At 43.5% G+C, this 23,613-nt stretch overlaps 1 protein-coding gene across 4 annotated transcripts in view; it reads left to right on the top strand.

Annotated features, from left to right (window-relative positions):
- Nucleotides 1-23,613, top strand: part of LOC117510634 (pikachurin) — a 147,646-nt gene that overhangs the window by 48,087 nt on the left and 75,946 nt on the right. For 3 of the 4 annotated variants that reach the window (XM_034170429.1, XM_034170427.1, XM_034170428.1), the window contains exon 1: nt 4,751-4,861. The exons of the other annotated variant lie outside the window; for it this stretch is intronic. In XM_034170429.1, coding sequence (XP_034026320.1) covers nt 4,823-4,861 — 39 coding nt within the window. In that variant the 5' untranslated portion in view covers nt 4,751-4,822. Of the gene's footprint in view, nt 1-4,750; nt 4,862-23,613 lie in introns of those variants that run through there. 4 annotated transcript variants of the gene reach the window in all.

The following is a 23,613-nucleotide window of genomic DNA, read 5'->3' as shown; positions in this document are numbered from 1 at the left end:
ATGTTTCTAAGATTTGTGGGGCCAAGTACAATAACTTCAGTTTTATCTGAGTTTAAAAGCAGGAAATTAGAGGTCATCCATGTCTTTATGTCTGTAAGACAATCCTGCAGTTTAGCTAATTGGTGTGTGTCCTCTGGCTTCATGGATAGATAAAGCTGGGTATCATCTGCGTAACAATGAAAATTTAAGCAATGCTGTCTAATAATACTGCCTAAGGGAAGTATGTATAAAGTGAATAAATTGGTCCTAGCACAGAACCTTGTGGAACTCCATAATTAACCTTAGTCTGTGAAGAAGATTCCCCATTTACATGAACAAATTGGTATCTATTAGATAAATATGATTCAAACCACCGCAGCGCAGTGCCTTAATACCTATGGCATGCTCTAATCTCTGTAATAAAATTTATGGTCAACAGTACAAAAGCTAGCACTGAGTCTAACAAGAACCAAGCACAGAGATGAGTCCATTGTCTGAGGCCATAAGAAGATCATTTGTAACCTTCACTAATGCTGTTCTGTACTATGATGAATTCTAAACCCTGACTGAAACTCTTCAAATAGACCATTCCTCTGCAGATGATCAGTTAGCTGTTTTACAACTACCCTTTCAAGAATTTTTGAGAGAAAAGGAAGGTTGGAGATTGGCCTATAATTAGCTAAGATAGCTGGGTCAAGTGATGGCTTTTTAAGTAATGGTTTAATTACTGCCACCTTAAAAGCCTGTGGTACATAGCCAACTAATAAAGACAGATTGATCATATTTAAGATCGAAGCCATTAATTAATGGTAGGGCTTCCTTGAGCAGCCTGGTAGGAATGGGGTCTAATAGACATGTTGATGGTTTGGAGGAAGTAACTAATGAAAATAACTCAGAACAATTGGAGAGAAAGAGTCTAACCAAATACCGGCATCACTGAAAGCAGCCAAAGAGAACGATATGTCTTTGGGATTGTTATGATTAATTTTTTCTCTAATAGTTAAATTTTATTAGCAAAGAAAGTCATGAAGTCATTACTAGTTAAAGTTAAAGGAATACTCGGCTCAATAGAGCTCTGACTCTTTGTCAGCCTGGCTACAGTGCTGAAAAGAAACCTGGGGTTGTTCTTATTTTCTTCACTTAGCCTGGATGAGTAGTAAGATGTCCTAGCTTTACGGAGGGCTTTTTTTATAGAGCAACAGACTCTTTTTCCAGGCTAAGTGAAGATCTTCTAATTAGTGAGATGCCATTTCCTCTCCAACTTACGGGTTATCTGCTTTAAGCTGCGAGTTTGTGAGTTATACCACGGAGTCAGGCACTTCTGATTTAAGGCTCTCTTTTTCAGAGGAGCTACAGCATCCAAAGTTGTCCTCAATGAGGATAGAAACTATTGACGAGATAATCTATCTCACTCAGAGTTTAGGTAGCTACTCTGCACTGTGTTGGTATATGGCATTGGAGACATAAAGAAGGAATCATATCCTTAAACCTAGTTACAGCGCTTTCTGAAAGACTTCTACTGTAATGAAACTTATTCCCCACTGCTGGGTAGTCCATCACAGTAAATGTAAATGTTATTAAGAAATGATCAGACAGAAGGGGGTTTTCAGGGAATACTGTTAAGTCTTCAATTTCCTTACCATAAGTCAGAACAAGATCTAAGGTATGATTAAAGTGGTGGGTGGGACTCATTACATTTTGAGCAAAGCCAATCGAGTCTAACAATAGATTAAATGCAGTGTTGAGGCTGTCATTCTCAGCATCTGTGTGGATGTTAAAAATCGCCCACTATAATTATCTTATCTGAGCTAAGCACTAAGTCAGACAAAAGGTCCGCAAATTCACAGAGAAACTCACAGTAATGACCAGGAGGACGATAGATAACAACAAATAAAACTGTTTTTTGGGACTTCCAATTTGGATGGACAAGACTAAGAGACAAGCCTTTCAAATGAATTAAAGCTCTGTCTGGGTTTTTTGATTAATTAATAAGCTGGAGTGGAAGATTGCTGCTAATCCTCCGCCTCGGCCCATGCTACGATCGTTCTGGCAGTTAGTGTGACTCGGAGGTGTTGACCTCATTTAAACTAACATATTCATCCTGCTGTAACCAGGTTTCTGTAAGGCAGAATAAATCAATATGTTGATCAATTATTATATCCTTTACTAACAGGGACTTAGAAGAGAGAGAGATCTAATGTTTAATAGACCACATTTAACTGTTTTAGTCTGTGGTGCAGTTGAAGGTGCTATATTATTTTTTCTTTTTTCTTTTTTATGCTTAAATAGATTTTTGCTGGTTATTGGTGGTCTGTGAGCAGGCACCGTCTCTACGGGGATGGGGTAATGAGGGGATGGCGGGGGAGAGAAGCTGCAGAGAGGTGTGTAAGACTACAACTCTGCTTCCTGGTCCCAACCCTGGATAGTCACGGTTTGGAGGATTTAAGAAAATTGGCCAGATTTCTAGAAATGAGAGCTGCTCCATCCAAAGTGGGATGGATGCCGTCTCTCCTAACAAGACCAGGTTTTCCCCAGAAGCTTTGCCAATTATCTATGAAGCCCACCTCATTTTTTGGACATCACTCAGACAGCCAGCAATTCAGGGAGAACATGCGGCTAAACATGTCACTCTCGGTCCGATTGGGGAGGGGCTCAGAGAAAACTACAGAGTCCGACATTGTTTTTGCAAAGTTACACTCCGATTCAATATTAATTTTAGTGACCTCCGATTGGCGTAACCAGGTGTCATTACTGCCGACGTGAATTACAATCTTACCAAATTTACGCTTAGCCTTAGCCAGCAGTTTCAAATTTCCTTCAATGTCGCCTGCTCTGGCCCCCGGAAGACAATTGACTATGGCTGCTGGTGTCGCTAACTTCACATTTCTCAAAACAGAGTCGCCAATAACCAGAGTTTGTTCCTCGGCGGGTATGTCGCCGAGTGGGGAAAAACGGTTAGAGATGTGAACGGGGTTGGCGGTGTACACGGGGCTTCTGTTTAGGACTACGCTTCCTCCTCACAGTCACCCAGTCGGCCTGCTTCCCAGCTGCTCGGGATCTGCCGGAGGGGAACTAATGGCGGCTAAGCTACCTTGGTCCGCACCGACTACAGGGGCCTGGCTAGCTGTAGGATTTTCCACGGTGTGGAGCCAAGTCTCCAATTCGCCCAGCCTGGCCTCCAAAGCTACGAATAAGCTACACTTATTACAAGTACCGTTACTGCTAAAGGAGGCCGAGGAATAACTAAACATTTCACACCCAGAGCAGAAAAGTGCGGGAGAGACAGGAGAAGCCACCATGCTAAACCGGCTAAGAGCTAGTAGCTGCGCTAAGCTAGCGGATTCCTAAAAACACACAAAGTGAATAATGTGTAAATAATTTAGAGGTGATTCAGCACAGGGAGTGCTTTAGTTAAGGCACGTGAAGATTACACTGTGAAACAAATCATTATCTAGTTAACTAGATCAATCTAACTGTGCAGATTAAACAGCTAACAGATACAGCAAAACACCGCTGTGCTCCGGAACAGGAAGTGATACAATACCGCAGTGAGAGCCAACCACCACCCTTTTACAAATAGCTTCTTTTTTTTTTTTTACATACAATAAAATGGCATATTTTACAAAAGCACATTTAAATACCAACACACATGTCACGTCACATTATCATGTTGGTTTTTACATAGAATGAATGAGTCAACCAATCAGTGTTAGTGAAGGCTCATTTACCCATAATCCCTTTCGCATCTGTCTGTGTTTGTTACAAAACTTCAGAATTAGTACATTATGTAAAATTTAAAAGATGTGGTTATATTTTACTTTGTACAAATGACAGAATTGACATTAATGGAGTTATTCTATCCGTATTAATTTTATTTATAAATCACAAACCATAAGTCAGCACTGCTTTATTTTCCAAGACCTCCGCCCTCGCAGTGACACTGCTACTGAAGAGAGAGTTGAGCTTTGTGATTGGCTCACGCTGCAAGTGGCTGTTTGCTACATAGCTTCCAGCAGTGGGTAGGGTGCACAAAGACAGAAGTGCTCACTCATTGTTTGGGTCTGTGGCCATCTTTGACACTACCAGAAGTGATCGTCATGTTAAAACTCAAAATCAGCTTGTTAGTAGTTGTAAGTGTACTGGAGACAATACTGAAAGTTATTGGTTAGCTGTAGCTTCTGATCATTTTTTTGGGTGGTTTATCGGTTTAGCTTCATAAAAGATAACTTTTCAGTTAGCTGATTATCTGTTATCGAAGCTAACCTTTTGGTTAGCTGTGCCCACCACTGACCAGAGCAACAACTCCACCAGCAGGCACTTCACCTCACATACCATAGATTCCTGGAGCTTGCAGTCTCAGTGATATTTGGTGGCTTACAGCTGTTGGATCAGCCAGTGGAACCCTGGCACATGACACACCAACAATGTTTAACTAAAAGACAGATAAAACACATTTTGGACACAGTGATTCAATACGACATTTGGCTGCATCTATTTGTTTTTGTGCATGTTGGTTATTTGTGATATAATCAAAGTCGCCTGTGGATGCTGCCACTAAATGTAGCATAGACTGTGTCCTACTCCTGGATAATGTCCAGAGTTGCATTGCGGAGGATTGTAGTCTTTGTGGTTAACATGATCCATAGCATCAACTAACCAGCTCAGTCAATAATGGACCTGCTAAACAGAGAAATGATCTTGTATTCCTTTGAGATTTCTTTTTTTATTTAAGTTGCTCTTCTGATCTTGTATCCCTCTCTGATTTTTGTCAGAGCGCCTAAGCCCTCCATTGGACATTCAGCTGGAGACAATCAACTGCACTGCCTTTGGTGTACGATGGAAGATGCCCCGTCGTCATGTCAGCACCATCACAGGATACAAGGTAGTCACAAAGTCTGATTTTATGCAACTAGCTATTCAACAACAGTCTGCTGTTGTCCAAACCCATGTCTTGCAGGAGAACAAGGGTCTAAGCCTTTAGGGTCCTGATGCTTCCTGTCTTACTGTGTGATTGTAAAAGTTGGGTGCTACCCAGTGACATTAGGTGACGAATAGATGTTTTTGGTACTGGATTTCTTGTTAGGATCCTTGAGTATTGCAGGAATGACTTTGTCAAATAAATGGTTACTTCAGGAAACTAAGAAAAGGAAAACCACCTGCATTGGGACATAAGTATATTTCAGCCATGTGGAATGTTTTTCTGGGCATGATTCAGCACGCACAAGCTTCAGTGTTAAGGACCACAGTGGCTGGACGATCACAAGGGGATGCCCACATTTCACTGAGCGGCAGCAGATATTTGAGAGGTGGAGATGGACTGGTTGTCTACCTGGCATTGCGCTAGCATGTACTTTCAAACCTGACCTGATTTATGTTAGTTTACTCTTTTGTTATCACAATTCTCTGGATTGACAGGTGTTTGTTGAAGAGAAGTTTATGAAAATGTTCTTGCATGTGGGCTATTCTATTATTCATGCTTAAATCTGAAGTAAAAAGAATTTGGTTGAACATTTGTCAGTGAAGTAAAGGACTTGTGGGGTCAGAATTTAGTGGATATTGATCAGAGGAAACACCTGGCTTTACAGTCAGCAGGATAAAAACAACCTGGTCTCACGGCAAGTCGTGATTCAGCAGCACGAAATATACATTAATCTATTGGTTCGTGATATTGTGACGAAAAGCGCCTCATTTTCGTCACGGCAGCACAAATTCACTCTAATTCATTCTGTGATGGGTGCACGAAATTAAAAGAGAAACGGGTTATGGTTACACATTTCATCACGGGAGCATGAAAAAAAAAGTGAGAGTGGGCTGGATAAAAATCAGGGTGTTACATTTTCATTTTAAGAACCCACAAAACTCTTTGAAAGGTTTTTAATCAAGCAAACTTCAAACTAGCTTATAAATATGCCATAAATCAAATCTCATCTGTCTGTCTCTTTTTTATGTATGAATACCACTTTCTTTGCAAGCGGCTGCAACATTTAAAGTGTCTGTCACAATGTGCAGAGGAGATAGCATTCATTGACGGGCTGGTGTTTTGAAATTCTGGTGGGTTTGATGGAACCCCTTTGCTGCCAAATTTAAGTTTTTCCAAGGGCTGTCAGAGGGGAAAAGTGTACTCACAGAAATTTATTTAGTGGTTGTCAAGTGATTTTTTTTTTTTCTTTGAACCAGAATGTGAAGTTGCTTTGAACACAAAGTGATGTTTACTTTTCTCAGCAGAAGCCCGTTGAACATATCACAGGATGTCATGATATGTTTGTGTAACAGGGTAATAATATCCGGGTCGAATTCCGCCAAATTAACTCAAATTACTCATTTTTTTGGTACAATAAGTTCATATTATATGTATATATATATACCTGTTTGGCATTGAAGAGTGAGAAGTCCATATGTCTTTGAACGCACCTCACACAGCACGCAGCTGGTGCACGGGGAGGGGCAAACTCAGTGCAGCTTGGACTGTGTGAGAGGTAAGACATATGAAACTGGGTCCTCATATTGAGCACTTTTTCTGTAAATTCACGTTCTGTCCACGATTTATTTCCAACTTTAATGGTGCAGGAGGTGTCTTTTGTGTGTGTGTGAAATGTTAAATGTAAGTTTTTGGGCCAAGTGTAATGCTTTAGCTGGCACATGGTTTAAGCTAGCTGAGGGGTGCTTTGCTGTAGAGTCAATGTAAACTTACTTGCACCACACACTGCAAACGTGGCCTGTACTAATTTTATTTTACTGTTTTATTTTCTTAGTTGTGCTCTTTAAGAAGAGAAGTGTCTTGGGACCACTGTGCTCACTGCAGTTTTTTTTTAATGTCCAAACAGGTATGAGTTTGACAATTGTTTTGTCTTAAATTTTCTGTTCTATTTACTGTTATGGTTGTACATAAATGTGAATGACTGTTTTTATTTTACATAATTTTACATATTTGGTTTATTCAGGTACTCAGTGCAGCTTGGACTGTGTGAGAGTTGTGCTCTTTTATGAAGAGAAGTGTCTTGGACCACTGTGCTCACTGCAGTTTTTTTTAATGTCCAAACAGACCCAGTGCAGTTTGGACTGGGCGAGAGTAAAGACAGTCAGACCACATCCAGCTTCTGTCATCCTTCCCGCACTACTCAATAGAACACAACGCAGGGGACACCTGGTTACAGTGGTGCCGTGACCCGGATTCCAGAAGCGTCGGTGCCAACTCGATCACCGAGGGGTGCTCAGCTATTCACAAGTTTACTCCTAGCTCGACATTGTGCGGTTGGATGACTTTGGGTTACTGTGGTTTAGTCTAATTTCATCTCTGGAGACAGATTTAGCGTTTTGGTGGTTATCTGCTACACTTCTGTTTTTTACATCACATTTGATCTGTGTTTTGTTCACCATGTTCAGTAAAGTTGATTCTTGGGGCAGATGATGGTGCTTCTGATGGCACAGGTGAGACACATGTGGGGATTGGGAGGGGCTGGTTTAGAGATGTTACCCAGACCCCCCGAGTGGGCATGTTGAGAACGCCTAGGTTCAGTTCTACTCGAGTACAGCCTCCGCAAGTTGATTTGAACCCACGTGTTGCTGGTGATTTTGAGTTTGGCACTTTAATATCAGACTTAGCTATCAAATTGGTCAGTCTATTGCTGCTCAGCTGCAGAGCAATATCGGCTCACGCTCGCAGCCTAATGATACCTTTCAAACAGCTCAGAACAGCACAACCTTCTGAATTGAATCTGTCTGGTGTTAAACTCATTATGCAGTCTGATGTTAAGACCCACCTGTCTTTAGAGGGGATGGAAGTGACAAATGTTCTGTAAATGAGTGGGTTGAAATGGTAGAGCTTTACCTCATAAGAGAGCAATACCAGTACAACAGCAACAATCTGAGGTATTAGCTAAGTTACTTGGGAAAGCTAGAGATTGGTGAAGGTTACTCTACGCAACCAGTCCTTACCATATGACTCCCAGGCACCTAGTGTAATATTTGATATACTAAAACAGAACTTCGGTGAGTTAGCATACTCCGCCATGCCCATGGCTGACTTTTACAACACTAGGCCACTCCCAAATGAAAGTGTGATGGAGTACTGGATCCGACTGAACAAAGCTATTGACATTGCTCATGAGTGCTTACGGAGACATGGTAGGGGTGTTGAGGACCCGGGCCGTGAAGTCTCGATGATGTTCATTAAATACTGCCCAAATCCAGTTCTCGCCAACAGACTGAGTTTTAAAGCTGCGGAGGAGTGGACAACAAGTGAAGTACAGGAGCGTATCAGTACATTCCAGAGGGAAACCAGAGCTGATAGCCATGAACAACTCCCCTCAAATAGTCTCGTTCCATGCCATTCCCAGTCTGCGGTGGTCCAGGAGCGGCCCGGTACACACCGGGAACAAGTGAACGCATGCACACAATGTTTTCCAGCTTCATTGTGTCCTGTCTCCATGCAGGTGACCACCCAAACACCCACTGTTGTTACCCAAGCCCCGGTGAGGGCGGGCCCCTACCAGCAGCTCCAGCCCTCATCAGTGGCCCATGCTGCGGTGCCAACAGTCTCGCCTGTCCCGCAGCGACCGATATCATCCACACCTCAGCCTCAGTTTGCAGTCAGCTCAGCGGCGAACCCTCCAGCTATTGTTACGTCACCGTCAGTGGATTTAGAGGGTGTGCGCTCTCTGATGAGCCTATTGGACTGTCTAGTCACACGCTATAACTCAGAACCATACATCTTAGCCCACCATGCAACAGTTGATTGCCCTCCCAGATTTTGCAAAGTCTGTAATGACCCAGCCCACTCGACACTGTCACACTGCAGGAGAAACAATCTCTGCCTGGCATGCTTCTCCCCAGGCCACTGGAAAAAGAACTGCCCTCGGCGGGGTCAAAGACCGGCACCAAACCTGATTCAGGACACTGTGAACCAGCACCAGCCTGCGGGAAACTAGGACACCCACATTCGGAGAGGGGCAGTGTGGGTGAAGCACAGACAACCCTCATTAATGTACCAGATCAGGAGCTTCTCTATGTCAACGCATGCTCTGCTGCTCCGGAGGGATACCAAGTTGTGGTCCAGGGGACAGCAGTGGTCCCAGCCTTCAGTGAGTTGTTCTACACCCAGGTCCAAGTAAATGACAATGTTGAGATAAAGGGTATGATCGACTCGGGGTCAATGGCTTGCACATTAAGTGAGGCAGCAGAGGCCAGGCTGTTGGAAAAAGGAGCCATGACTGGAGAGCCCAAGTCGGCGGAGCGGATCTTGCTGGTTGGATGTGGCGGAAAGCAGACACACCCAAAGTGTGTACATGATCTGACACTCTCTTTATATGGAATGAAGTGTGTTGTACCAGTCCTGGTGGTTCCCGGCCAAAGGGATGATCTGATTATTGGTTCAAATGTCTTGAAAAAGCTAATGAGTGTTCTGAAGAATGACGACGACTATTGGAGACACATCTCAGATGGGAGCAGGTACTCTCTCCCCGATTATGAACACTTTCTTGATATCATGTCCTGTTCAGTCAGATGGAAGGGGGAGGCTTCGCCAGATGTCATTGGCGCAGTGAAGCTGCCCCGGGCTGTCACGCTTCTCCCACAGCAAGAACACCTGGTGTGGGGCAAGCTGCCCAACAACACCCCAGTGTCCCCAGGCAGTACCATTCTGGTGGAGCCCTGTTCTTCCAAAGCCAGCCCAAGGAACATATTGGTGGGGCGCATCATCGCTGCTATGTACGGTGACAAGTGGGTTCCCATGAAAATCACAAACCTCTCAACCCAACCAATAACTCTCAAGCGCAATTCTAAGATTGCAAATGTGTCACCATGTCTTGCGGTTGAGGACTTGAATCTAAGTCAATGCCACAGCACGTTCAATGATGGTCTCAGTGATGCAAAGAACCAGCTGCCTCAGAAGCGGATCTCAAAGCCAGGCTCGCTAAATTGGGCTTAAGCGACCTCGACATCGACTCCTGCCAGGCCAGTTTTCACTCCAAACAAAAGCTTGTGAATCTAGTGGAACAGTTCGAGACCATCTTTTCGCGGCACCCACTTGATTGTGGGGAGGCTAAGGGTTTCGTCCACCGTATCATCTGACTGACGAGAGACCCTTCCGTATGCCTTATCGCAGAGTTCCTCCAGCCCACTACCAAAACTGCGTCAAGTTCTGTCTGATATGGAAGAGAGAGAAATCATACGCAAGTCCGTGAGTGAGTATGCATCTCCCCTAGTCATGGTTTGGAAGAAGGATGGCAGTTTGAGAATTTGCACTGACTTCAGATGGCTGAACGCAACGAACACTGAAAGATGCACACCCACTCCCACACCAGGCTGATTGTCTCGCATCACTCAGTGGCAATGCATTCTTCAGCACGATGGACTTAACCTCAGGGTTCTATAACATCCCCATGTGCGAAGGCGACAAGCGTTTCACAGCCTTCACTACACCAGTTGGACTCTACGAATACAACAGAATGCCCCAGGGGCTCTGTAACAGCCCTGCATCATTCATGCGCATGATGTTGAGTATTTTTGGTGACCTTAACTTCACCAGCCTACTCTGTTACCTGGACGATTTGCTGGTCTTTGCGCCAACCGAGGAGGAAGCCCTCGAGAGATTGCATGTTGTATTTGAGAGGCTGAGAGACAACCATCTTAAGCTGAGCCCAAAGAAATGTTGCCTCCTACGCAAGTCAGTCAAGTTTTTGGGACACTTTATAGATCGAAAAGGAGTTTCCGTTGATCCGTCCAGGGTGGAAGTGATTTCCAGGATGCCCAAAGAGACCCTGATGGAAGAGGATGGATGTACGCCTTCAGCGAGAAAAGTGAAGTCCTTCCTGGGCATGGTTTTCTTCTACCAAAGCTTCATTCCCCGATTGTTCAGCCATAGCCAAACCGCTGTTTGCCTTAACATCCGGATCAATGAGAAAGGGCAGGCATCCACAGTCGAGAAAGGGTCTGGCACATTCAGGAAACTGACACCAACAGACTGGACTTCGGCCTGTGAGGAGGCCTTCGAGAAGCTGAAGAGTGAGCTTCTCGGATGTGCTGTGATGGCCATCCTGACTTCGACAAGCCCTTTATTCTGTCAGTTGATGCGTCCCTAGACGGCCTTCGGGGCAGCTTTATCGCACTTCCCATCGGTGAAGATAAGGCTCGTCCTATTGCGTTTGCGAGTAAGACCTTAAGCAAGTCGCAACAGAGATACCCTGCCCACCGACTTGAGTTCATGGCCCTGAAGTGGAGCATCACTGAGAAGTTCAGTCACTGGTTGAAGGGGCACAGGTTCACAGTATGGACCGATAACAATCCCTTGAGGCATGTGCTGACCAAGCCTAAGCTGGATGCTTATGAACAGAGGTGGGTGGCCAAGCTTTCAGCCTATGATTTTGACCTGAAGTATATCCCAGGTCCCAGGAACGTTGTGGCTGATGCTTTGAGTCGTGAACCCTTTGCATCAACCTATCGGCGAGAGACTCTTGACGGAACCATACAGCCGGTTGGTCCAGGAGGCAGATGGAGCTGAGGTGGATGTGGTGCATGATGCTTTCCGATTGGGCCTACAGTGCAACCAGGCTATCCGGTACCACCAGCTGACTGGTTACACCCAGAGTTCAGTCAACTCTCTAGCAGTCAGGGCTATACTTCAACACCATGATGATTGGCAAAGTGGCGTTGAGACTCAAGCTGTCCATCTCATTCAGCATGTGCAGTCATTGCAATCTCCAGGCGCTGAACCCCTGCCTTCTCTAACTTTGCGCGAGCTTTGAGGAACCCCAGAGTCAGGATCCTAATGTGTCCTAAGCTGCTGCCTTTTGTCATGCGCAAAATACGCCCATCAAGACGTGAGAGGTCCGGATTTGGTGCCATCAGCTTACCCTTTTAAAAGTCCTGGGACCGACTCAGAATCAGAGAAGGTATACTGTACCGTGAGTGTAAAGACCCTCTGACCAAAGTTAAGAGACTACAGTTCATTTTGCCAGTGAGTCTTAAGGACAGAGCCTTGGAAGGTATCCATGATTTGGCGGGTCACCAGGGCCAAGACTAGGACTCTCCACCTCGCCCGGCAAAGATTCTTCTGGCCGAACATGGAACGAGACATCATTGAGTATGTCCGTCGCTGTCCTCGCTGCGTCCTCGCCAAGACACCGGAAACCAGCGGCCCGTGCCCCATTGGGAGAGCATAAAGTCAACTGCCTTCTATGGAACTCGTTTGCATTGACTTCTGGTCAGCGGAAGACAAGAACAAACACTCCGTGGATGTATGGTAGTGACGGACCACTTCACTAAGATGGCTCACGCCTTCCCCTGCCGCAACCAGTCTGCCAAGCAAGTGGCCAAGAGGCTTTGGGACAATGTGTTTCTGCATTTATGGGTTCCCAAGAAGAGTAGTTCATTCTGATCAGGGCGCCAATTTTGAAAGTGAGCTGGTGTCGGAGCTTCTACGTCTGTCGGGGTGGCCAAGTCACATACCACCGCCTACCACCCTATGGGCCAATGGGGGTACCGAACCGCTTTAAACCGTACCCTCGGGAGCATGATAAGAGCCCTCCCCCTAAGATCTAAGCAAGAGTGGCCCCAGCAAATTCAGACGCTTACCTTTGCTTACAATGCCACCACCCATGAGACCACAGGCTTCGCTCCTTTTTACCTGATGTTCGGGCGCATTCCTCGGCTTCCAGTTGACGTCGTGTTCCAGTCAGTCCTCCATGACTCAAGCGTTGCAGATTTCAGCACCTATTCAAGTACTCTCCTCGCAAACCTTGCAGATGCTGCCAGAATAGCCCAACAAACATGCCTCTCAACAGCAGAAACGGCAAGCGAGTCAGTATAACAAGAAAGTCAAGGGTGTTGCTCTCCAGATCGGCGACAGGGTGCTGCTAGCCAACAGGGTGAGCGTGGAAAAAAGAAACTGGCAGATAAGTGGGAGCCCACAGTCTACACAGTCGTGGATAGACAACTAGAGATCCATGTCTACAAAATAAGAAACTCCAATGGGCATTGCAAAGTCGTGCACCAAAACTTGCTATTGGATGTGAACTTTCTCCCAGTCGATGGACCCGATGAGCTTGATGCAGTGGATGCCTCAGGGGAGTGTGACTCTGAGAGCCTGGACCAGAGTGACGTAGACAGCTTACAAGCGGAATGTCCAAGGAACATGCATCTTCGTGGGTTATGTCAAGATGTAGTCGAGGCTCCTTTGAAGGTTCTGAGGTGGATGCTGATGAGTTGGTCGACACAAGATCCTATCGTGCTGTGGCAGATGTGATGGAGGATGTTACCTTTGATCCTCAGCCAACCTCTGACTGCTTGGTGGGCAGCTCACCAGATATTGTCTTTGACCATCTTACAGCTTCTGACCCCATACCCACAGACCTGCTGACTGACACTGCCCATCCTCCTGACTTGGACCAGACTAATCCTGACCCTGACAGTGGACCTGGACTACCCTTGGGCCCCACCTCTCCCCGGGACGAGTAGTTACTAGGGCAGGACGTGTTATTAGACCCTCACACGACTTATCGAGACGATGGTTCAGAACCTGTAGTATGGGAGTTGTTACTGCCAACGTGGGTTGAAACCACGGTCTAAGTGGTTCTCTTCATTATCTGTTTTTTTGTGCCTCGTTACACTATTTTGATTGGACCAGTTTGTTATGGGGTGTAGGCTGCACCTCTGTAGTCCAAGAGGGTTAATAGGCCTGATCACCTGTTAATACCTTTTGATCTGTCTGTCAGATATATTTCAAGTCTGATTTCAGGGATTAGATCCTTGTGGTGTCTGGTCTGTAATTTTGCGGTGTGTAACGAATGTTTGTTGAATTTGGTGGAATTCTAGGAGGGTGAATGTAACAGGGTAATAATATCCGGGTCGATTCCGCCAAATTAACTCAAATTACTCATTTTTTTGGTACAATAAGTTCATATTATATGTATATATACCTGTTTGGCATTGAAGAGTGAGAAGTCCATATGTCTTTGAACGCACCTCACACAGCACGCAGCTGGTGCACGGGGAGGGGCAAACTCAGTGCAGCTTGGACTGTGTGAGAGGTAAGACATATGAAACTGGGTCCTCATATTGAGCACTTTCTGTAAATTCACGTTCTGTCCACGATTTATTTCCAACTTTAATGGTGCAGAGGTGTCTTTTGTGTGTGTGTGAAATGTTAAATGTAAGTTTTTGGGCCAAGTGTAATGCTTTAGCTGGCACATGGTTTAAGCTAGCTGAGGGTGCTTTGCTGTAGAGTCAATGTAAACTTACTTGCACCACACACTGCAAACGTGGCCTGTACTAATTTTATTTACTGTTTTATTTTCTTAGTTGTGCTCTTTTATGAAGAGAAGTGTCTTGGACCACTGTGCTCACTGCAGTTTTTTTTTTAATGTCCAAACAGGTATGAGTTTGACAATTGTTTTGTCTTAAATTTTCTGTTCTATTTACTGTTATGGTTGTACATAAATGTGAATGACTGTTTTTATTTTACATAATTTTACATATTTGGTTTATTCAGGTACTCAGTGCAGCTTGGACTGTGTGAGAGTTGTGCTCTTTTATGAAGAGAAGTGTCTTGGACCGCTGTGCTCACTGCAGTTTTTTTTTAATGTCCAAACAGACCCAGTGCAGTTTGGACTGGGCGAGAGTAAAGACAGTCAGACCACATCCAGCTTCTGTCATCCTTCCCACACTACTCAATAGAACACAACGCAGGGGACACCCGGTTACATTTGCAAAGTATTGAAGGTTTTTTTTGGGGGGGGCTAAAGTGGGCTGATTGCTGAAGCGTAATAAAGATGCTTTTTAATCCTGGACATCTTTGAGATCGTTGTGAATTTTACCACAACTGTCTGTTTAAATGAGACTGAGACTTGTTCTTGCTTGCCTCTACTGGTGGTTGGCTCTCACTGCGGTATTGTATCACTTCCTGTTCCGAAGCACAGCGGTGTTTTGCTGCATCTGTTAGCTGTTTAATCTGCGCAGTTAGATTGCTCTAGTTAACTACATAACGATTTGCTTCACAGTGTAATCTTCACGTGCCTTAACTAAAGCACTCCCTCTGCTGAATCACCTCTAAATTATTTACACATTATTCACTTTGTGTGTTTTTAGGAATCCGCTAGCTTAGCGCAGCTACTAGCTCTTAGCCAGTTTAGCATGGCGGCTTCTCCTGTCTCTCCCGCACTTTTCTGCTCTGGGTGTGAAATGTTTAGTTATTCCTCAGCCTCCTTTAGCAGTAATGGTACTTGTAATAAGTGTAGCTTATTTGTAGCTTTGGAGGCCAGGCTGGGCGAATTGGAGACTCGGCTCCGCACCGTGGAAAATTCTACAGCTAGCCAGGCCCCTGTAGTCGGTGCGGACCAAGGTAGCTTAGCCGCCGTTAGTTTCCCTCTGGCAGATCCCGAGCAGCCGGGAAAGCAGGCCGACTGGGTGACTGTGAGGAGGAAGCGTAGCCCTAAACAGAAGCCCCGTGTACACCGCCAATCTGTTCACATTTCTAACCGTTTTTCCCCACTCGGCGACACACCCGCCGAGGATCAAACTCTGGTTATTGGTGACTCTGTTTTGAGAAATGTGAAGTTAGCGACACCAGCAACCATAGTCAATTGTCTTCCGGGGGCCAGAGCAGGTGATATTGAAGAAAATTTGAAACTGCTGGCTAAGGCTAAGCGTAAATTTGGTAAGACTGTAATTCACGTCGGCAGTAATGACACCCGGTTATGCCAATCGGAGGTCACTAAAATTAACATTGAATCAGTGTATAACTTTGCAAAAACAATGTCGGACTCTGTAGTTTTGTCTGGGCCCCTCCCCAATCGGACCGGAAGTGACATGTTTAGCCGCATGTTCTCCTTGAATTGCTGGCTGTCTGAGTGGTGTCCAAAAAATTAGGTGGGCTTCATAGATAATTGGCAAAGCTTCTGGGGAAAACCTGGTCTTGTTAGGAGAGACGGCATCCATCCCACTTTGGATGGAGCAGCTCTCATTTCTAGAAATCTGGCCAATTTTCTTAAATCATCCAAACCATGACTATCCAGGGTTGGGACCAGGAAGCAGAGTTGTAGTCTTACACACCTCTCTGCAGCTTCTCTCCCCCTGCCATCCCCTCATTACCCCATCCCCGTAGAGACGGTGCCTGCTCCCAGACCACCAATAACCAGCAAAAATCTATTTAAGCATAAAAATTCAAAAAGAAAAAATAATATAGCACCTTCAACTGCACCACAGACTAAAACAGTTAAATGTGGTCTATTAAACATTAGGTCTCTCTCTTCTAAGTCCAAGTTAGTAAATGATATAATAATTGATCAACATATTGATTTATTCTGCCTTACAGAAACCTGGTTACAGCAGGATGAATATGTTAGTTTAAATGAGTCATCACCCCCGAGTCACACTAACTGCCAGAATGCTCGTAGCACGGGCTGAGGTGGAGGATTAGCAGCAATCTTCCATTCCAGCTTATTAATTAATCAAAAACCCAGACAGAGCTTTAATTCATTTGAAAGCTTGACTCTTAGTCTTGTCCATCCAAATTGGAAGTCCCAAAAACCAGTTTTATTTGTTATTATCTATCGTCCTCCTGGTCGTTACTGTGAGTTTCTCTGTGAATTTTCAGACCTTTTGTCTGACTTAGTGCTTAGCTCAGATAAGATAATTATAGCGGGCAATTTTAACATCCACACAGATGCTGAGAATGACAGCCTCAACACTGCATTTAATCTATTATTAGACTCAATTGGCTTTGCTCAAAATGTAAATGAGTCCACCCACCACTTTAATCATATCTTAGATCTTGTTCTGACTTATGGTATGGAAATTGAAGACTTAACAGTATTCCCTGAAAACTCCCTTCTGTCTGATCATTTCTTAATAACATTTACATTTACTCTGATGGACTACCCAGCAGTGGGGAATAAGTTTCATTACACTAGAAGTCTTTCAGAAAGCTCTGTAACTAGGTTTAAGGATATGATTCCTTCTTTATGCTCTCTAATGCCATATAACAACACAGTGCAGAGTAGCTACCTAAACTCTGTAAGTGAGATAGAGTATCTTGTCAATAGTTTTACATCCTCATTGAAGACAACTTTGGATGCTGTAGCTCCTCTGAAAAAGAAAGCTTTAAATCAGAAGTGCCTGACTCCGTGGTATAACTCACAAACTCGCAGCTTAAAGCAGATAGCCCGTAAGTTGGAGAGGAAATGGCGTCTCACTAATTTAGAAGATCTTCACTTAGCCTGGAAAAAGAGTCTGTTGCTCTATAAAAAAGCCCTCCGTAAAGCTAGGACATCTTACTACTCATCACTAATTGAAGAAAATAAGAACAACCCCAGGTTTCTTTTCAGCACTGTAGCCAGGCTGACAAAGAGTCAGAGCTCTATTGAGCCAAGTATTCCTTTAACTAGTAATGACTTCATGACTTTCTTTGCTAATAAAATTTTAACTATTAGAGAAAAAATTACTCATAACCATCCCAAAGACGTATCATTATCTTTGGCTGCTTTCAGTGATGCCGGTATTTGGTTAGACTCTTTCTCTTAGATTGTTCTGTCTGAGTTATTTTCATTAGTTACTTCATCCAAACCATCAACATGTCTATTAGACCCCATTCCTACCAGGCTGCTCAAGGAAGCCCTACCATTATTTAATGCTTCGATCTTAAATATGATCAATCTATCTTTATTAGTTGGCTATGTACCACAGGCTTTTAAGGTGGCAGTAATTAAACCATTACTTAAAAAGCCATCACTTAACCCAGCTATCTTAGCTAATTATAGGCCAATCTCCAACCTTCCTTTTCTCTCAAAAATTCTTGAAAGGGTAGTTGTAAAACAGCTAACTGATCATCTGCAGAGGAATGGTCTATTTGAAGAGTTTCAGTCAGGTTTTAGAATTCATCATAGTACAGAAACAGCATTAGTGAAGGTTACAAATGATCTTCTTATGGCCTCAGACAGTGGACTCATCTCTGTGCTTGTTCTGTTAGACCTCAGTGCTGCTTTTGATACTGTTGACCATAAAATTTTATTACAGAGATTAGAGCATGCCATAGGTATTAAAGGCACTGCGCTGCGGTGGTTTGAATCATATTTATCTAATAGATTACAATTTGTTCATGTAAATGGGGAATCTTCTTCACAGACTAAGGTTAATTATGGAGTTCCACAAGGTTCTGTGCTAGGACCAATTTTATTCACTTTATACATGCTTCCCTTAGGCAGTATTATTAGACGGCATTGCTTAAATTTTCATTGTTACGCAGATGATACCCAGCTTTATCTATCCATGAAGCCAGAGGACACACACCAATTAGCTAAACTGCAGGATTGTCTTACAGACATAAAGACATGGATGACCTCTAATTTCCTGCTTTTAAACTCAGATAAAACTGAAGTTATTGTACTTGGCCCCACAAATCTTAGAAACATGGTGTCTAACCAGATCCTTACTCTGGATGGCATTACCCTGACCTCTAGTAATACTGTGAGAAATCTTGGAGTCATTTTTGATCAGGATATCTCATTCAAAGCGCATATCAAACAAATATGTAGGACTGCTTTTTTGCATTTACGCAATATCTCTAAAATTAGAAAGGTCTTGTCTCAGAGTGATGCTGAAAAACTAATTCATGCATTTATTTCCTCTAGGCTGGACTATTGTAATTCATTATTATCAGGTTGTCCTAAAAGTTCCCTGAAAAGCCTTCAGTTAATTCAAAATGCTGCAGCTAGAGTACTAACGGAGACTAGAAGGAGAGAGCATATCTCACCCATATTGGCCTCTCTTCATTGGCTTCCTGTTAATTCTAGAATAGAATTTAAAATTCTTCTTCTTACTTATAAGGTTTTGAATGATCAGGTCCCATCTTATCTTAGGGACGTCATAGTACCATATCACCCCAATAGAGCACTTCGCTCTTTGACTGCAGGCTTACTTGTAGTTCCTAGGGTTTGTAAGAGTAGAATGGGAGGCAGAGCCTTCAGTTTTCAGGCTCCTCTCCTGTGGAACCAGCTCCCAATTCGGATCAGGGAGACAGACTCCCTCTCTACTTTTAAGATTAGGCTTAAAACTTTCCTTTTTGCTAAAGCTTATAGTTAGGGCTGGATCAAGTGACCCTGAACCATCCCTTAGTTATGCTGCTATAGACTTAGACTGCTGGGGGGTTCCCATGATGCACTGAGTGTTTCTTTCTCTTTTTGCTCTGTATGCACCACTCTGCATTTAATCATTAGTGATTGATCTCTGCTCCCCTCCACAGCATGTCTTTTTCTTGGTTCTCTCCCTCAGCCCCAACCAGTCCCAGCAGAAGACTGCCCCTCCCTGAGCCTGGTTCTGCTGGAGGTTTCTTCCTGTTAAAAAGGAGTTTTTCTTTCCCACTGTCGCCAAGTGCTTGCTCACAGGGGGTCGTTTTGACCGTTGGGGTTTTTACGTAATTATTGTATGGCCTTGCCTTACAATATAAAGCGCCTTGGGGCAACTTTTTGTTGTGATTTGGCGCTATATAAATAAAATTGATGTTGATGAAATGAATAAACGTTTGCTTTACAGTGCCTCTGTAATGTATTCACAGCATTTAACTTTTTCCACATTTTTTTAAGGTTACAGTCTTATTCCAAAATGGATGAAAAAAATCATGTTGTCATTATGGGGTGTTGTGAGTAGAATTTTGATGGAAAAAGTGAATTTATTTTGGAAGAAGGCTGTAACATAAAAGGTAAAATGTAAAGTGCTGTGAATACTTTCTGGATGCACTGTACGAGGTCTCTTAGATAATAAACCGACTCTTTTATTATTTTTTTTAACTATATGGATTTGAATGACGTGCGATTACACCAATCATGCTTGAACCCTCATGCGCATGCGTGAGTTTTTTCACGTGTCGGTGACGTCATTTCCCTGTGGGCAGGCCTTGAGTGAGATGTGGTCCAGCCCTCTCGGCTGAATTCCTTTGTTTCACACGCTGCTTGAGACGGCGCGCGTTGCTTTTTCAAATTTTTTTCTGGACCTGTGAGGAATATCCGAGTGGACACTATTCAAGAAATTAAGCTGGTTTTCGAGATTATGGGGTGTTTCTGTCGCTGTAAGGACTTCCCACGGAGCGGGACGTCCTGCAGCGCTTCCAGGCGCTGTCGTCAGCCTGTTTCAACCCGAAAACATCCTAATTTAAGGCTTAATTCACTCAGGACGTCATGAGAGAACAGAGAAGATTCAGAAGGGGCCGGCATGAGGACTTTATGCGGACATTCCACTGTTTAAGGACATTTTTTAATGAAAGACATGCGCGCAAATTTGCCGAGTCGTTTCCGTGACGACTCGGCGAATCTGTGTGCGCCGCGACAGGAAAAACACCTCCGTGTTGAAAACCATTTGTAAAATTCAGGCGGCTTTTGATGGCTTTCAACAAGTGAGTAACTGAGAAATTGTTTAACAGCTTGGGCATGTTCCAACTTGTCCGTTAAGGTTTCCAACGGAGGTGTTTTTCCTGTCGCGACATGCGACTCTGCCCGCACGTTCTTTCATTACAAAATGTCCGTTAACAATGGATTGTCCGAATAAACTCCTCATGCCAACTTCTTCTGAAAGTTCTCTGTTCTCTGACGACTTACTGGGTCAACAGAGCCTGAAATGTGGAAGTTTTCAACTTGAAACGGTGAGACGCTGCTGCCTCAAAGCGCAGATCGCCGTCAGGCACCGTGGGCCGTCCTTACGGCGACACTACCAGACCAAAATCTCTCATCAGCCGTTAAAATTTTTACCGAAAACCAGCTGAATTTATCGAATGGTGTCCACTGAGTTGTGCCTTACAGTTTTGAAAAAATTTTGATCAAACAAAGCAGCAGTCTCTGAGCCATTCCTAAACAATGAAAAAAACGACGAGAGGGTGGGCGACTCCTCACTCAAAGACTGCCCACAGGCGAATGACGTAACCGACAGGCGTGAAAAAAACTCTCGCATGCCCACGAGGGTTCAAGCATGTCTGATGTAATCACACGTGATTCAAATCCATATGGTTTTTGAAAAAAATAATAAGGTCGGATACTTTTCTAATAGACCTCGTATGTTCTGGTTGGAATAATCATTGAATATTTTGATTGATTCCTTCCTTACTCATGTTTTTCCTTTGTCCATTTATTCTTCCTTCTTTCCATTATTCCTGCCTACAGTTCTTCCTTTGTTTCTTCAGCTGTTCCTTTCGTTATTTCCTTGATTATTTTCCCTCCCTTTCTTAGGGCCCCTTCACACATAACACTACGTTGGGTGAAAGATGCAGAAACCGGCTGAAAATCCACAAATCAAAAATTAAATGGGGAACCGCAAAGCATTCCACCTGCTGTCGTAAGGGACACACAGTCGGACAACCGTGGCGGCAGTTTTGTGCACGCTTGTGTTTGTGCAGATGGACACAGTGCGAGCACGTGAAAAATCATGTACACAACAGAGCAAAAAATTTTAAAAAACACCATAATTTATAATACTTTATTCCTGTTATAAAGAGCCTCCGCATAGACGTACATGAGGAAGTAATGAAATGATCAATCAATCAATCAATCAATTTTTTTTTAATATAGCGCCAAATCACAACAAACAGTTGCCCCAAGGCGCCTCATATTGCAAGGCAAGGCCATACAATAATTATGTAAAACCCCAACGGTCAAAACGACCCCCTGTGAGCAAGCACTTGGCTACAGTGGGAAGGAAAAACTCCCTTTTAACAGGAAGAAACCTCCAGCAGAACCAGGCTCAGGGAGGGGCAGTCTTCTGCTGGGACTGGTTGGGGCTGAGGGAGAGAACCAAGAAAAAGACATGCTGTGGAGGGGAGCAGAGATCGATCACTAATGATTAAATGCAGAGTGGTGCATACAGAGCAAAAGAGAAAGAAACTGCATCGTGGGAACCCCCCAGCAGTCTACGTCTATAGCAGCATAACTAAGGGATGGTTCAGGGTCACCTGATCCAGCCCTAACTATAAGCTTTAGCAAAAAGGAAAGTTTTAAGCCTAATCTTAAAAGTAGAGAGGGTGTCTGTCTCCCTGATCTGAATTGGGAGCTGGTTCCACAGGAGAGGAGCCTGAAAGCTGAAGGCTCTGCCTCCCATTCTACTCTTACAAACCCTAGGAACTACAAGTAAGCCTGCAGTCTGAGAGCGAAGCGCTCTATTGGGGTGATATGGTACTACGAGGTCCCTAAGATAAGATGGGACCTGATTATTCAAAACCTTATAAGTAAGAAGAATTTTAAATTCTATTCTAGAGTTAACAGGAAGCCAATGAAGAGAGGCCAATATGGGTGAGATATGCTCTCTCCTTCTAGTCCCCGTTAGTACTCTAGCTGCAGCATTTTGAATTAACTGAAGGCTTTTTAGGGAACTTTTAGGACAACCTGATAATAATGAATTACAGTAGTCCAGCCTAGAGGAAATAAATGCATGAATTGGTTTTTTAGCATCACTCTGAGACAAGACTTTTCTAATTTTAGAGATATTGCGTAAATGCAAAAAAGCAGTCCTACATATTTGATTAATATGCACTTTGAATGACATATCCTGATCAAAAATGACTCCAAGATTTCTCACAGTATTACTAGAGGTCAGGGTAATGCCATCCAGAGTAAGGATCTGATTAGACACCATGTTTCTAAGATTTGTGGGGCCAAGTACAATAACTTCAGTTTTATCTGAGTTTAAAAGCAGGAAATTAGAGGTCATCCATGTCTTTATGTCTGTAAGACAATCCTGCAGTTTAGCTAATTGGTGTGTGTCCTCTGGCTTCATGGATAGATAAAGCTGGGTATCATCTGCGTAACAATGAAAATTTAAACAATACCGTCTAATAATACTGCCTAAGGGAAGCATGTATAAAGTGAATAAAATTGGTCCTAGCACAGAACCTTGTGGAACTCCATAATTAACTTTAGTCTGTGAAGAAGATTCCCCATTTACATGAACAAATTGTAATCTATTAGACAAATATGATTCAAACCACCGCAGCGCAGTGCCTTTAATACCTATGGCATGTTCTAATCTCTGTAATAAAATTTTATGGTCAACAGTATCAAAAGCAGCACTGAGGTCTAACAGAACAAGCACAGAGATGAGTCCACTGTCCGAGGCCATAAGAAGATCATTTGTAACCTTCACTAATGCTGTTTCTGTACTATGATGAATTCTAAAACCTGACTGAAACTCTTCAAATAGACCATTCCTCTGCAGATGATCAGTTAGCTGTTTTACAACTACCCTTTCAAGAATTTTTGAGAGAAAAGGAAGGTTGGAGATTGGCCTATAATTAGCTAAGATAGCTGGGTCAAGTGATGGCTTTTTAAGTAATGGTTTAATTACTGCCACCTTAAAAGCCTGTGGTACATAGCAAACTAACAAAGATAGATTGATCATATTTAAGATCGAAGCATTAAATAATGGTAGGGCTTCCTTGAGGTAGGAATGGGGTCTAATAAACATGTTGATGGTTTGGATGAAGTAACTAATGAAAATAACTCAGAACAATCGGAGAGAAAGAGTCTAACCAAATACCGGCATCACTGAAAGCAGCCAAAGATAACAATACATCTTTGGGATGGTTATGAGTAATTTTTTCTCTAATAGTTAAAATTTTGTTAGCAAAGAAAGTCATGAAGTCATTACTAGTTAAAGTTAATGGAATAC

This window comes from Thalassophryne amazonica, chromosome 5 (assembly GCF_902500255.1).
Source record: "Thalassophryne amazonica chromosome 5, fThaAma1.1, whole genome shotgun sequence".
Taxonomy (NCBI): domain Eukaryota; kingdom Metazoa; phylum Chordata; class Actinopteri; order Batrachoidiformes; family Batrachoididae; genus Thalassophryne; species Thalassophryne amazonica.
The sequence above is the reverse complement of the archived record's forward strand: the minus strand, read 5'-3'. Positions and strand labels throughout refer to the sequence as shown.